This window comes from Limulus polyphemus, unplaced genomic scaffold (genome assembly GCF_000517525.1).
Source record: "Limulus polyphemus unplaced genomic scaffold, Limulus_polyphemus-2.1.2 Scaffold590, whole genome shotgun sequence".
In the NCBI taxonomy this organism is placed as follows: Eukaryota; Metazoa; Arthropoda; class Merostomata; order Xiphosura; family Limulidae; genus Limulus; species Limulus polyphemus.
Window position 1 is genome coordinate 191,116 of NW_013666200.1, and position 14,735 is coordinate 205,850.

Below are 14,735 nucleotides of genomic sequence, written 5' to 3' on the forward strand. Positions count from 1 at the left end.
ACGGCCTATATACAAGTGGATTTAGACATTTCGTTGTCTACGATTACAATTCGTTTCTTTTGTGCTAGAAGGGTTATATTTAAAGAAGTACTGTTACGATAAAGATACTAATTTGGCCGGAAATGTTTTGCGGGTCTCTGCTAGTAGACATTAATTTCAATCTGATACAGTAGTTAGCAATTACTGGCTCGTATCTTATATATATATATATTGTTGCTATGAAAAACATATAAACAAAAATATTTTTATCTATCCAATAATTTAACAACTTCTAATTATTATTTTGTGTGTACATTATTGTTAAGTTACTTTTGCTCATGCAACAGTGTAGGTTTTACTCAAATATTCTTAGTGTTGTTAGTAATGTTGCAAAAGAGAACTGGACTATTCCGTTCCGCCATTAATCTTTATTTTAGTAAAAGTTACAGCTTTTTCTATAAGGAAGAATATACTTTAAAACAGGTATGATGTTGTACTAGAAGTGTTACAAGCAGTAATGTATAAAATAACGAACCTAATCATGTTGTTTTTTCTATGCATTCAATCACTAGTTTTTGCTATTGTTTTCAAGCTATATAATTAATTATAATGTATGAAAATAATCGTTCTGATTTGAACTAGTTATTGATATTCCTAAAACTGGTTCATTTACATTTTAGGTGGTTAGGGCGCTCGACTCGCAATCTAAGAGTCGCGGGTTCGAATCCACGTCACACCAAACATGCTCGTTCTTTCAGCCGTGGGGGCGTTATAATGTGCCGGTCAATCCCACTATTCGTTGGTAAAAGAGTAGCCCAAGAGTTGGCGGTGGGTGGTGATGACTAGCTGCCTTCCCTCTAGTCTTAAACTGTTAAATTAGAGACGGCTAGCGCAGATAGCCCTCGTGTAGCTTTGCGCGTAATTCACAACAAACAAACAAACATTGTAGGTATACACAAACATTCCAAATTATTTGGTGAGGGGTAGAGGATTTATCTTCATCATCTTCCTCAGTAGAAAGTTTATTTTGAATAGGTCATGTGAGGATATTAATGTTATCTATCAGGCTTACTCTGAGCTTGGATTTGTTATCTATATTCACAAGGGAATTTATAAACTCATAATATTTTATTTTCTCTAAAATGAAAGTTTTATTATATAATTAGGAATTGTACCAACAAAACCTCCCAAACCTGACGGAATATGTGACCTGTGTGAATGTTGTTTCATCCCTGACGACAAGGACTGTGCAGCCTTCACCCGGTGTGAAAACGGAAAATCCTACAAAGAACGCTGTCCTATTGGACTCTTGTTCAACCCCAAGATAGAGAACTGTGACTTCGAGGAGAATGTTGACTGTGAGAAAACAGGAACATGTCCGGAACCATGCGGAATATTCCCTCACCAAGACTGTGCTAAGTTCATGCACTGTAATAAGAAGATTCCTACTATCAAAGACTGTCCGGCAGGACTACATTTTAATCCTACCCTGAAGTCATGTGATCGGCCTGAACGAGCTGGTTGTGGTAGGTTATCAAACAATTCTGAATTCGGGAGGGTGTAATCAGTGAATTATTAAAGAATTCTGAATGTGGGAAGGTATAAACAGTGAATTATTAAACAAATTGGAATGTGGGAGGACATAAATAGTGAATTATTAAACACTTTTGTCGATCCTCAAGCAACAAGTCAATACTGACGTTTTACTTGCTCTTCATTGTTCCTGTTTCTATGACTTGACTTTCATATTTAAAAAAATATATTCCGCTTCGTAAATGTCAAGATTTTCGTTCATAAGAAAATTAGTTCAATAAATGTGTGAAAATATTTTTACGAAAACAAATCGTTCAACTCGTACCAAATGAAGCAAACAAAAATAGAGCAGTTATATTATTCAGGTAATATTTAAAATAGTTTGGTCATAGGGAAGCTATATCCATATGTACTTATTTTAAACTTTTTATGCCTATTATAAATTATGATAAACAGTATTTAACATTCAGATATTATTATGGGATTATTTATATTGAAATTTTAGTGTAATTATTTCAACTGATTTCAGAGAATCCCCGTTTTTTTTTGCCTAACTTAATAGAAAAATTTAGGCAATTAAAATGAAAAAAACGTTAAATTCAAAATTATTTGATATTTAGATCCACTAAGCGATTATCTGTGCTGAGTAAAATCATCAGATGTTTGAGAGCAAAATACCTATAAATGCTCCAGCTAGTACTGGAGTGGTACGGTTAAAAATGATTAATTTTTAACTTTCATCCGTAACAAACACTTTCAATACCTACTGTACTTGGTGATATTTTATTCATTTGTTATAGCTACAAAAAACAGATTTTACACTTTTTTGCAGCCTACAAAAACAAATTTCACACTTATCACAATTCGTAAAGGAGAATGCATTATTGTCACACAACCAGATTTCACACTTCGACACTTGCCATATTTATTAGAACCAAATTTTAAACTTTTCACACTTATCAGACCCAGATTTTACAATCGGTACATTTGGCATACTCGATTTCACGTGTAATAATGAACAAAATAAAAATGCTTAAAAATCTTCAAACCTTTTATTATTAAAATAAATAAATAAAAACACACACATAAATAAATAAATACTGTTTTTTTATCTTCAAAAATACTCTTCAGTTGTGAAAAATTTGCGAACAAGAAATAATTTAAGTGATTCTTCCCGTCAGCCCCCAGTGGCACAGCGGTATATATGCGGACTCACAATGCTCGAAACCGGGTTTCGATATCCGTTGTGAGCAGAGCACAGATAGCCCATTGTGTATCTTTGTGCTAACTACAAACAAACAACCAATCTTCCCGTCAGAAGTGTATGAACATTCATCTTGTGTTAACAAAATGATTTCTTCTGAACATTAAAGAATGAAATATAAATCCAAAATTACGTTGGTTTGAAAACTACGTATTAAATGAACTGCCCAGAAATGTAAAATAATCCCGTGTGTAATTTATTTGTTCGTAAAGCTTAATATGTTTGAGATCAGTAAATCAAACTTTATAACGACATGAGAACGATAAAACCAGATAACACTTTAACTTATCTTTGGTTCCTATAAAGTTTATGAGAACTGACTGCATATTTTTAGATATCACAGGCTGTGTTGTACTAAATACAAACATATTATTACATTGTTCTTTTTCAGATTTTAAAATTTAGTTTGAATATATTTCCGAATTAGAACTTAAGTGTATTAAACAGCTTCAAAATCGCTCTGTATCAGACACGCCAGTGTTTTGTATGTGTTATCATTTATCTAATTTAAAGAAAGAAGATGCCGTAGAATATAATTTCTCATTTGTAAAATTTTTTATCTAGAGGCAAGTGTTTAATATATTTTTATATCAATTATGTTGCTTGCTCTTCATGTGGATGTTGTGTACTACAGAAAAAGACCGAGATCCAAATCCAGTTTGTAATGAATGTGACTGCTGTCTTGTGGAAGATAAAGAAGATTGTTCTAAATACTACGTGTGTGAGGCGGGAAGGTCCTTCCACGCCAAGTGTGGAGAAGGCTTACTCTTCGAACCATCTTTGAACAATTGTGTTCTTGAAAAAGATGCCACTTGTAAAATTACTAAATTCATTTGTCCAACACCTAACGGGATGTTCAAGAATGACGAGAATTGTTCCACTTTCTGGATCTGTTCCAATGGAATAGGATCTCTGTATAGCTGCCCAGCTGGGCTTCACTGGAGCCACACCCTAAAACGCTGTGAGTGGCCTTGTGTTGCTCAGTGTGATTCTTCTATACCAGGTACGTTATCGAACGTGGAAACGAAGTTTATTTATACCATATATTGAATTTAGGGCATTCATAAACGTGAAATTATAGTGACAGAACACGCATTTACTTAAACGAACAAAAATACAAACAATGTAAGTCGTAATCTTTATTCGTTTCGTAATGCCGATTTAACAATGACAGACATGTTGGGACGCTTCAGTCATTTACATAATGTAACTCATACGAAGCAACAATTGCAATGTTTTAAAAAACACAACATACTATGCCATTTAATATAGCGAAATGAATTATTATAGCATAAGCTCAAGTTATTGGACCCAGCAATAAAAACATAACTTCATTAATACATTTAGAACATTAAAGTGACAATATAGCATCATTGGTTAATCACCTAGAGTATTTTTGATCTGACTTCTTCAGAGGCTCGGACTGTAAATTCGATGATTCACGGCTCGCGTCTTGCTCCGCAACATGGGCCAAGAAAAGGTAGTGGGCTACAGTTGGCTAACTGCCTTCCTTCTATAGTTTATCAGTTCAAATTATGCGCATACATATCCCTTTAGGTAGCTTTGCGCAAAATATTTTAAACAAGCAACTTTTCTTTACATCATGTAACACATATAAGAGACAAAAACGTTTAGACCGAACTGAATCAGCATTAGGTGTAAAATAATGACTATAAAATACTTGTGAAGTGGCAAGGTAATCTATAGGGCTCGGTCAAGAGAAAAATACTACATTTCTGATTTATTCATAATTGTAACATAAACAATTGATTACTTTGAAACCAAGTTGGCTAATCCATCATTTCACACCATAGAAACGGGACGTTTTGAAGCCATTCACTTTATGTTACTATTGAATTATGGTGTAATATTTACTGTCTTGCTGGACTACTAAACAGTGAATTAAATTTGAGCTTTATTTATTTTTTCTTAGTCTGTCCACCAACTACTACTACTACTACAGTCGAGCCAACGAAGGACCCAATATGCCCATGTCCTGAATGTATTTCTCAGAATCCTTTTGACTGTCAGTCTTACTTCAAGTGTAAAAATGGATCGCGAGAAAAGATGTACTGTTCTGAAGACCTGTATTTCAACAAAGACACTAAAATGTGTGACCAGTTAAACAAGGTTGAATGTCCAAACATTGGAGACCCCTGTCTCTGTAAAATGCCCAATGGCAAATTTATCTTCCCTGGAGACTGCGATAAATATGTGGAATGTATCAACGGCATCGCATTTATTAGACAGTGTAAATGGGGACAGAAGTTTGATGAGCTTAGGAAGACCTGCATTTCAAATAATGGCGGATGTGGTAATTATATTCAAAAAGCTATTTACTTAATTCGAATAATCAATAGTTATATTGATATTATACATACTACTACTTGGCATTATAACCCGTAACTATTAAACTGTCATACAGGCATGTTAACAAGCGTTTGCTCCTACATTTCTGCATGAATGTAACAGTGAATGAAAATATAAGGGATTACTTATACTTTGTGTTCTAGAGCGATTTATGGATCTAAATGTTACACTCTCTTCTCATTAGAAAAACTAGGTAAGGATCCAGTGTGTAAGAAACTAGATGGACTTTTCGCCAAAAAGGACGACTGTAGTAAGTTTTACCACTGTTCTAATGGTATTGCCTATGTGAAGAACTGTCCTGCATCCTTGCTTTTCAATCCTCGCCTCAAGGTCTGTGATTGGCCTTGGAACGTTAACGACTGTGGAGTTGACCTAGGTAAAACAAGCTCCTTTTATAGACTTAGTTAGTCATATAGCGATAGAAGAAATGGAAGCTTAAAAAATCTGATTTGTAACCTTCTGTATTTTGTGGTACTTTTAGTTTCAAATTGTTTTACCTTTAAAAATCTTTGTTTGTCATATACCTTGAACGTTTTGTTTTTTATTTCTCAATCTTTTATAATCTTGATTTCAGTTGTAGCTTAATTAATAAACAACACTATAGATTTATATAATGCAATTAATATTTGACGCTGCTAACGTGAAGTCCCAGATCCTGATCCGATCTGTGAGGTGAACCTTGACATCAAGTGTCCATCCTGCGCATGTCGAGTGCCCGATCCTCGTGATTGTGGAAGCTTCTACGAATGTACCAGTGATGGTAAACCTTGTAAGAAGATATGTCCAGCAGGTCTCAAGTTTAATGCTATAAAGATGACGTGTGACAAACCTGAAAATTATGATTGCACCGTTATAGGTGAGTGGATACTATAAAAAAACTAAACACAAACAAATTTGTAAGCAAACATTTTAATTCTACACTTTATTATTCAAATTTCTCACTGTTGATTTTTTGTTGGTTTTGATATCTTTCACTTTAAGAACGGTATAGGCAGACAACAGGCGTAACATGCAATATTTTCTGAATTACAGCCAAATCAGCGGTTAAAAGTCTTTCGGTCGGAAAAACGTTCTTTCTATAATTAATACGAAGCAAATGACTTTCGGTTGTAACATAGTTTGTAAAGGTTGTGGAAATAACATGATAATACCATCTTGTTATGCATTTGGAACAAATGTCATAAGGCTGTAGATTAGATGTTGAAAATAACTATTACTATGATTCATAGATTAAAATTCTCCATAGCTTAACATAGCTGCGAAATGTACTCCTCTAAGTGATAACACACTTTAAATCCTCATGTCTCAGAATGATTACTGAAAATGGTACTTTTATAAGGTATACGATGAGTTTAAGTTTGTTTATTTCTTTATATCAAAGCCACACACTGGGCTATTTGCTGTATCCATCGCGGGAAATCAAACCCAGATTCTAGTGCTGCAAGTCCGCAGACTTACCGCTGTACCACCGGGGGAAATATGCTAAGACTCCTAAAAATATTCTTCAGGTCCTAATATAACTATGAAAAGTACATGTATGTGAACGCCTATGAACTTAAAGTCCTAAGTTTTAACTTCCTGCTAACGGCCAAAGGTTACAAATTTGTAGATGATATCTTAGCTGCGAGAAATTATCCCCCTATTGGCTACAAAGCTAAATTTTGCATATATTATACAATCATAAACAGACACTCCTTTGCAAATCGATAAACATTACTTCCAGAAAGGTTTTCTAATGGCTATGTTACCAATTTATAGTATACAGAGTGGTGTCAGTTTGTATGTACTTAGGCGACATATGCAAAATATGAACTGATGAAACAATGAATTCTAGTCATTATAAGAATTATAGTTTGGTTATTATGTTTAATTAGCCAGGCTCATGGTAATTAGTTGTCATTTACTTAGGTAGCTTGTTTTGATCAGAAATTAATATTAATTTACTTGCATCATGTCCATTTGATGTCCAGGACTAAGATCTAATTTACTTATATTAAAACATATGCATTTTCCAAAATACAATTAAGTATGGGGCTTTGGTTTCCAGCTTCTCTGTGAAATATCCCTACTGACACCAATTCTCTAAGCGGAAGCTAATGTTAAATTCTTCTAATTTCTAATTTGACCTTCTTCTATCAAATAGGACCTTGCAATGCTAGTTGGAACACTCAAACCTCGAAGTGAGTTTTGTCTTAAAGTACGAAACTTTGTAGGAAGCATATTTCATCCACAAAACATGCAAAATGCGTATTAATGCTAAGAACAAATTTTATTGAGATTCAACATGTAAAACTAGATTGATATTTTCACTGATTTCAGAACGTGATCCACGAGATAACAAAGTGACTACACCTATTCCTAAACCCTCTGATCCTTGTGCAAGACGAAGTTTTGGGCTAGTTCGTAGTCCCACTGACTGTTCAAAGTACATCAACTGTGGAGCAGTGCCAAGAGTTGAGCAGATGTGTCCTCCCGGGCTTTATTTTAATGAAGCTATACAAGTGTGTGATTTTCCATACAACGTTCAGTGTTGAAAACAACTTTTTTATTTCAATTATGCTCTAATTATGCTCACATATTGCCACGTTATTTATAGAAAAAAAAGCCAAACGTGTAGATTTCAAAACTGAAAAAAAACGAAGTGTTTTAGTTTTGAAATGGATTTCTAAAAAATTAAAATAAGGAACAGTTAGTAGTTTAAATAGTGAATAGATATTCCTTAATAATATTGTAGATAATTTTATTTATGTAGTTGTCTTGATCTTATTTGGATTTATTAAGCCTAACGGATTCCTTGAGTTCCGCAATGGTGTACTTCTAGTCATTTGTATTTACTATGCCTCTTTCTTGATAAAAGAATAAAAGTTTGAATACAATTTTCATTGTATATTGTTTTATAAAACACTGAATGTTTGTACTTAGGATTGTAATATCTCATTCGTACTGAATACACTCAAAACAGTTTAGCTAAAAAAAAATCATTTTTATGCGTAGGTCAAAAAACATGTTAATTCAATTCATTTTTTTTTCATTTTCTTCGTTATTTGTTTTTTGCTTAAAATGTGTGCAAAGGTATGAGGGGTTAAGAAAAACAACTGTAATAAATCTTGTAAATAAAAGAATTGAATAATATATAAGCCAACAATGAAGTTTTTTAATGGTTACTTTCTACCTGGAATATTAGCTATTAAGAAGTATGATAAATCTAGATCGGTATGTTAATGAACACCATTAAAGGGCTGATAATGAGTTAATTTGTTACACTATTTTATAAATGTTAGTTATTCAATTGTATAATTTTAAATTATCTTCACAATAGAACATGGGAAACTATTATATTAGGGTTTGAATATTTATGGGAAAAAGTAATGGATAATTCTATCCCATTAAAATATTTGTACGAAAACTCCAACCCTCAAGTTGCTCAGCGGTAAGTTTGAAGTCTTATAACGCTAAAGCCCGGGTTTTTATACCCGTGGTGGGCACTGCAGAGTTAGCCCATTGCGTAGCTTTGTGCTTAACACCAAACAAAGGAGTAAACATGAATTCTGTCCAATTAAAGTAAATGATATATACAAATAATACAAACAAATCTAATTACATTCTACGCCATTGTTCGTCAAATTGAAAATTATGGACTATCCTGAATTTAGTAGGGATAATTCTTAAAGTTTTGATCTACGTATATCACATAAAAAAAAGGTTTTTATAGTGCCTTCAATCTTAAACAGATATTCACTTGTTACATTGCTCTTATCTTAACCAGATATTTAGTTGTTACATAGGCCCGGCATGGCCATGTGGTTTGGGCGCTCGACTCCCAATCTGAGGGTTGTGGGTTTGAATTCCCGTCCCATCAAACATGCTCGCCCTGTCAGCCGTACGGGTGTTTTAATGTGACGGTCAATCCCACTATTCGTTGGTAAAAGAGTAGTCCAAGATTTGGCGGTATGTGGTGATGACTAGCTGCATTCCCTCTAGTCTTACACTGCTAAATTAGGGACGGCTAGCGTTGATAGCCCTCGTGTAACTTTGCGCGAAGTTCAAATAAAAAAATGTTTAAAACTAATTAAATTAAGTTTATTTTCGATTATTTTTTTTGTATGTGAAAAAAATCCCAGGTTAGACTTTATACTAATTTCATTGTTTTATGAGTAAACATGTTTTAATCAACAATTACAAGGTAAGACATTCGTGAATTTCATGGTATTAAATTACATAACACTTACTTGAAATTTGATTAACTACTACAACAGGCTCTGGGAATACTGAACCAAAACAGTTCTTGTTCCATTACCTTCTTGTTACTTAGCTGTACCTAAAATCAGTACAAGCGAAGAACTTTCGCATGCAACTATACCAGGTGAGATACTAGTGTCACTTATAGTGTTTTTATGAAATTACGTTATTACAAATTTTTTAAAAAATCCCATTGGTTACAGGTAAGCATGTCTTTTAACAACGTCTACAAGGTAAAATGTATTGAATATTTTATGGTTTGTTGGTTGTTTTAGAGCAACGCCACATTGGGCTATCTGACGTCTCTACCGCGTAGAATCGAATCCCAAATTCTAGCATTGTAAGTGCGTAAACTTACCGCTGCTCTAACGGGAGACGAATTTTATGGTATTTAAATGATGGATCACAGACATGATATCAATTCAAATCAAACTAAATATGATTTATTTATTTATCAACTTTTATGCTTACTAATTATTATATTGTCTATTCGTTTCACTTTAAATTTTGATGAGTTTTCTTTTTTCCCTACTCATTTATTTACCTAATATTTACCATTCAGTAACCCGTCTTCTTTTTACTAGTTGATCCCTAGTTATTTTACTAGTTAATCCCTAGTTATTTTACTAGTTGATCCCTAGTTATTTTACTAGTTGATCCCTAGTTATTTTACTAGTTGATCCCTAGTTATTTTACTAGTTGATCCCTAGTTATTTTACTAGTTAATCCCTAGTTATTTTACTAGTTGATCCCTAGTTATTTTACTAGTTGATCCCTAGTTATTTTACTAGTTGATCCCTAGTTATTTTACTAGTTGATCCCTAGTTATTGTACTTTTCTATTTTTGAAAAACATCTCCTTTAATCCTCCCATAACATTCACAGTTCACGATGTTCTACTCTTTGTTGAACCATTCTTCATTTGTGGTAACTCAATCCACTTGATAGTTATTTTTTATTAATTTTCGTATGATAGTTCTTCATCGTTTCACTCCACCGAGCGTCTGATATCAAGTCTCCACACAGCTTGAGTCTCATTTTACATATTTTTCTATCTCTGTGCCTATTTATTGATTATTCGCCATTACAATTTTCACTTCTCCACTCTGTTATTTTTATCAACTTCTCCCAACAGTCCATTTTTCAATGTATCTGGTATCTATATATCTTTCTTATCCTATATACCTGGTAATTGTATTCATTAATCTTCTCGCAACCTTTAGCTTTCATGTTTCATGTTTGGTTACATTTAATACTAACTTTTTTATACTCTCTACCAGAAATTTACTTTTCACCCTATACATCTTTCCTTTTTTTTACTTTCTATTTCTGAGACCATAGATTACGTTTCATTGTTATCCACTTAAAAATATATCATTATAATATGGCAGACAAAATAGTGTGAAATTGTGAAGTGAATAAAAGAATTCATATACATATGCTGAATGAATATAGAAAGAATTATGTTTCTCATTTTCCAAGGGGGGCAAGTTCCCCTACACACACACCTCGGAAACGCCCACGAGTACTTGTCCTATATTGTGCAAGTTTTGTACTTTTGTGTTCTTGGTTAGAAGACCAAAGAAATAAAAACAAATTACGAGTGAGACATTTCAAAAAAATGATCTGAACGAATATGCACATACCAAAAAATAAATAAATAAATCTTACGCACTAGAACATTAAATAAAAGTGAAGCGTCTAGATGGTGTCTGACTTACATGTATCAGTATATCGTCCAGCATATTTGCACAAGACTTTAATTTTAAAATTAATTTTGAAACGTCTACTCGAGACATTAAAAATATTAAAAATTAATGGCATATTTATATTTTTCTAAGCCTTCTCTCCCTTATATCTACCCTTTCATAAGATAAATGACCTTATTATTAATACATTATGAAAGTGATTAAAAAAATAATACAAAAGTTTGATGTTTCAACTACTCACTAAAACTAGTCAGAACAGGTAGGGTTTTAGTTTAATTAAAACTTAAGTTCATAAAATTCGATCATTTTTCTGATGAGTGCTAAAATGATTCATTTTTGTTAAAGTATAATATAATTTATCAAATTAAAAACGCAGTAGACATAATCCACTTACGGGAAACAGAACGTATCATAAAATTGATATTAAAACCGTTAGATGGACTTTTTATTACAGGCAGTGATGAGTACACACGAACGTTTACTGTTTTTCTTAGTGGAAAATGGGACAATTTGACGGTTGAAACATATTCTTCCTGTATTACCAACAGTTGCTGATTAATAAACGTATTTCTACTTCAATAATGTAACGTTTATTAGGTATTTATAGCAGAATGGAGTTATAAGTTATCTAATGTAATAAGATATACATTCCTCTTTACGTATGTTATCACTTCACGGTTATAATAAAATAGGCTTGTGAAAAGGGTCTTTGCCTAGGCAAACCAAAATTATTTCTGCTTTCAGGAAAATGACGAAAATAAGTGGCATAACTATTTGAAATAGAAAAGAAACTTTTTAACTTCGTATTTGAATTCAAAAAAAAATTAAATCACGGATACGATTCTCATTTCTATTGATAAAAGTTTAATTATGGTTTTAATCAATTTTAAACGAATTTAAATGAAAAACCAAATCATATATCTATTTCAAGTTTGTTTTACTTGTTAACACAAGTGAATTATCGTTTCTAATTATGGCCCTGATTAATTTTAAACGAATTCAAATATAAAAGTAAATCATATTTCTATTTCAAGTTTGTTTTACTTGTTAACACAAGTGAATTATAATTTATAACTATGTTACCCTAACCAGTGCTACACCAAAATAATATTACCCCCCCCCCAAAAAAAAGAAGCTAGAACAAAAACATTACGTTAGAGTAAAAATTAAACAAATTCAATAACAGTTAACCTCTATAATAAACTAAAAAAACTAGCTTTGAGAAACAAGAGGCATTTATTTCGAATTGCACAAATAAGACAAAACATACCCTACGAAGCAACAAATCTACACTTTTCGCCCTCTTTTTAAGTATTTCCTTTAAAATCCCCGAAAAGGGGTGAGTTTTTATTACATTTTGCTCTGTTGTTTATGTTTCGTGGGATTACCGCAATTCCTCATTCCATTAGAGTTATGTGAGGTGCACAGTTATCAGGAGGGAAAACAGGCAAAGAGATATTTCTTCAGCGGTAAAATTGATGGCTTACTACGGTAAAATTCGGGACTCATTTTTTACAGTGAGCACAACACAGATAGCTCATTATGCTGCTTTGCGGTTAACAATATACAAATAAATCCCTTGAGTGATGTTTAGAGATAACTAAAAATAAAAGATTAAGCAAACGAAAGTCATTCGTAAAACAATAAAATTCAACCGATAAATCCAAACCTAACATTAAATATAAAAATAAACTTAAATCAGGGCCATTAAACTATTGTGACACTCAATTAAAGCATAAATTCAATGAATAGAATATTTCCGTTAACTGCTTCTCACCGATTCACATAACAATAAAACATAAGTACCACTTTACGGGTGAGTGTAACAGTATTTAATAAGCACTTACTAAGAACGGAAAGCTACATTCGTCAGTTACGGGATCAATCTTGAAGTACATACTCGAAACCTACTCTTACAGTACACAGATATCTTCACCTTGTGCAACACAAGATCGAGACCACAACCAGGGATCCAGTCCAAGTGAAGCACTATCAGATGCCTTATGAAATGTGAGACCTGATAAAGCAGGAAGTTGAGTCAATGTTGGAAGCTGGAATCATGGAGCCTTCAAATTAAGCCTATTGTTCACCAGTTGTAATCGAGAAGAAGAGGGACAGATCAAACCGTTTGTGCATAGACATCTGGTAGCTGAATCTCGTGACGAAGTTCGACTCCGAACTTATGGGCAAACCAAAGACCATTATGGCGAATCTAGATGGGGCTAGGTTCTTTTCAAACATCGACTTCCTTAAAGGTTATTAGCAAATCCCGATGGAGACGGGATCCAAAGAAATACAGTATTTGTGACACCAGATGGATGTTACCAATTTAAGCAGATGGCATTTGGCGTGAAGTTAACTGCCGTTGAAGTGATAGGCCTAACTATTAATATAGGCCTAATGCTTAATATGTTAGAGTAAGACTAGCAGCAGAAAAGGAGATAAGAATAATAATTCATTCCATCAAAGGTGGTTCTAAAGAAGAAGACTTCAGCAGCAACATTCAACCACTACGCAACACCACCAACATCGAGCACTATGTGGATGACATTATGACACAACTGCAAGATGGGAAGACCACCTGAAGAGATTTAGAGAGTTGTTCTGGCGATTGAGGGCAGCAGGCTTCACCATCAGACCATCCAAGTGCTACATTGGATATTCTGTGCTGGAGTTTGTTGGACACAAAGTGGGAGACCGACTTATAGCCATGGAAAAGGAAAACATAATCTGTATCCAAGATACACCAGCTTCGACGACCAAATCAGATCCTTCCCGGGGTTAGCGGGATACTAGAGGAAATTCATCCCAAATTATGCTGAAATTACTGCACCACTGACTGACCTGACCAAGAAAGGCTTACCCAAGAAGGTGAAGTGGGAACAACCACACCAGATGGCATTTCAGAAATTAAAGAACATATTGGGAAGTTCGCCAATTCTTAGAATGCCAGACTTCAATAAACCATTCATTGTTCAGGCTGATGCTTCAGACATTAGAATTGGAACAGTACTCTTGCATGAGTATGAAATGTGATTTATTTATATATATTTCTGTGAATGTTACTTCTTGGTGTTAAATTTTTCATCCGAATATATTTAGTTTTTTTCATTTTTAAGAAATGTATTAATTATTTATTACTCTGCTTGAAATGGCTGCATCGAATGATCTTACTTATATCCTAAAGTTAAAATTAAAACAAAACCCCAAATAACGTATTTCTTGTTTGACTGTTTTAGCTGTAGTGTAATTTAAGGATTAAAATAGGTTGAATTGTGGCAGTTGTAATAAGGTAGAACAAGGCCGTGACGTTATACTGTAGATGGTGTACAAATAATTATACCAAAAGTTGAGATCGAGTTAAAAAATGAAAATTGTAACGCCATCTATTTTCTACTTTAATTTTGCATTCGTACAACACAAGACTTTTTAGAGGCAAGGTTAATGGTTATTTTTTACTAGTGATTACTGTATATGCAGCTGTTTTCTTCTTCTCCTCTTAGCACCAGCTTGTACAAATGTTCTTTAAGTCTGTATAAGAGCTAACATCTTTCATATACAATCTACACATCCTTCAGTAGGTCTATGACATTTCCTGATTGGCATAAGGACATGCCAATCAGTGATTGCCTTACCGGCCTA

General features: G+C 33.4%; 1 protein-coding gene across 1 annotated transcript in view; it reads left to right on the top strand.

Annotated features, from left to right (window-relative positions):
* Nucleotides 1–7,981, top strand: part of LOC106459308 — a 27,539-nt gene extending 19,558 nt beyond the window's left edge. Inside the window, exons 14-19 of the mRNA XM_013918919.2 lie at nt 1,146–1,505; nt 3,411–3,779; nt 4,710–5,090; nt 5,331–5,522; nt 5,793–6,002; nt 7,466–7,981. Of these exons, the coding sequence (XP_013774373.1) occupies nt 1,146–1,505; nt 3,411–3,779; nt 4,710–5,090; nt 5,331–5,522; nt 5,793–6,002; nt 7,466–7,680 (1,727 nt within the window). The 3' untranslated portion in view covers nt 7,681–7,981. The remainder of the gene's footprint in view (nt 1–1,145; nt 1,506–3,410; nt 3,780–4,709; nt 5,091–5,330; nt 5,523–5,792; nt 6,003–7,465) is intronic.
* The last annotated feature ends 6,754 nt before the right edge of the window (nt 7,982–14,735 follow it).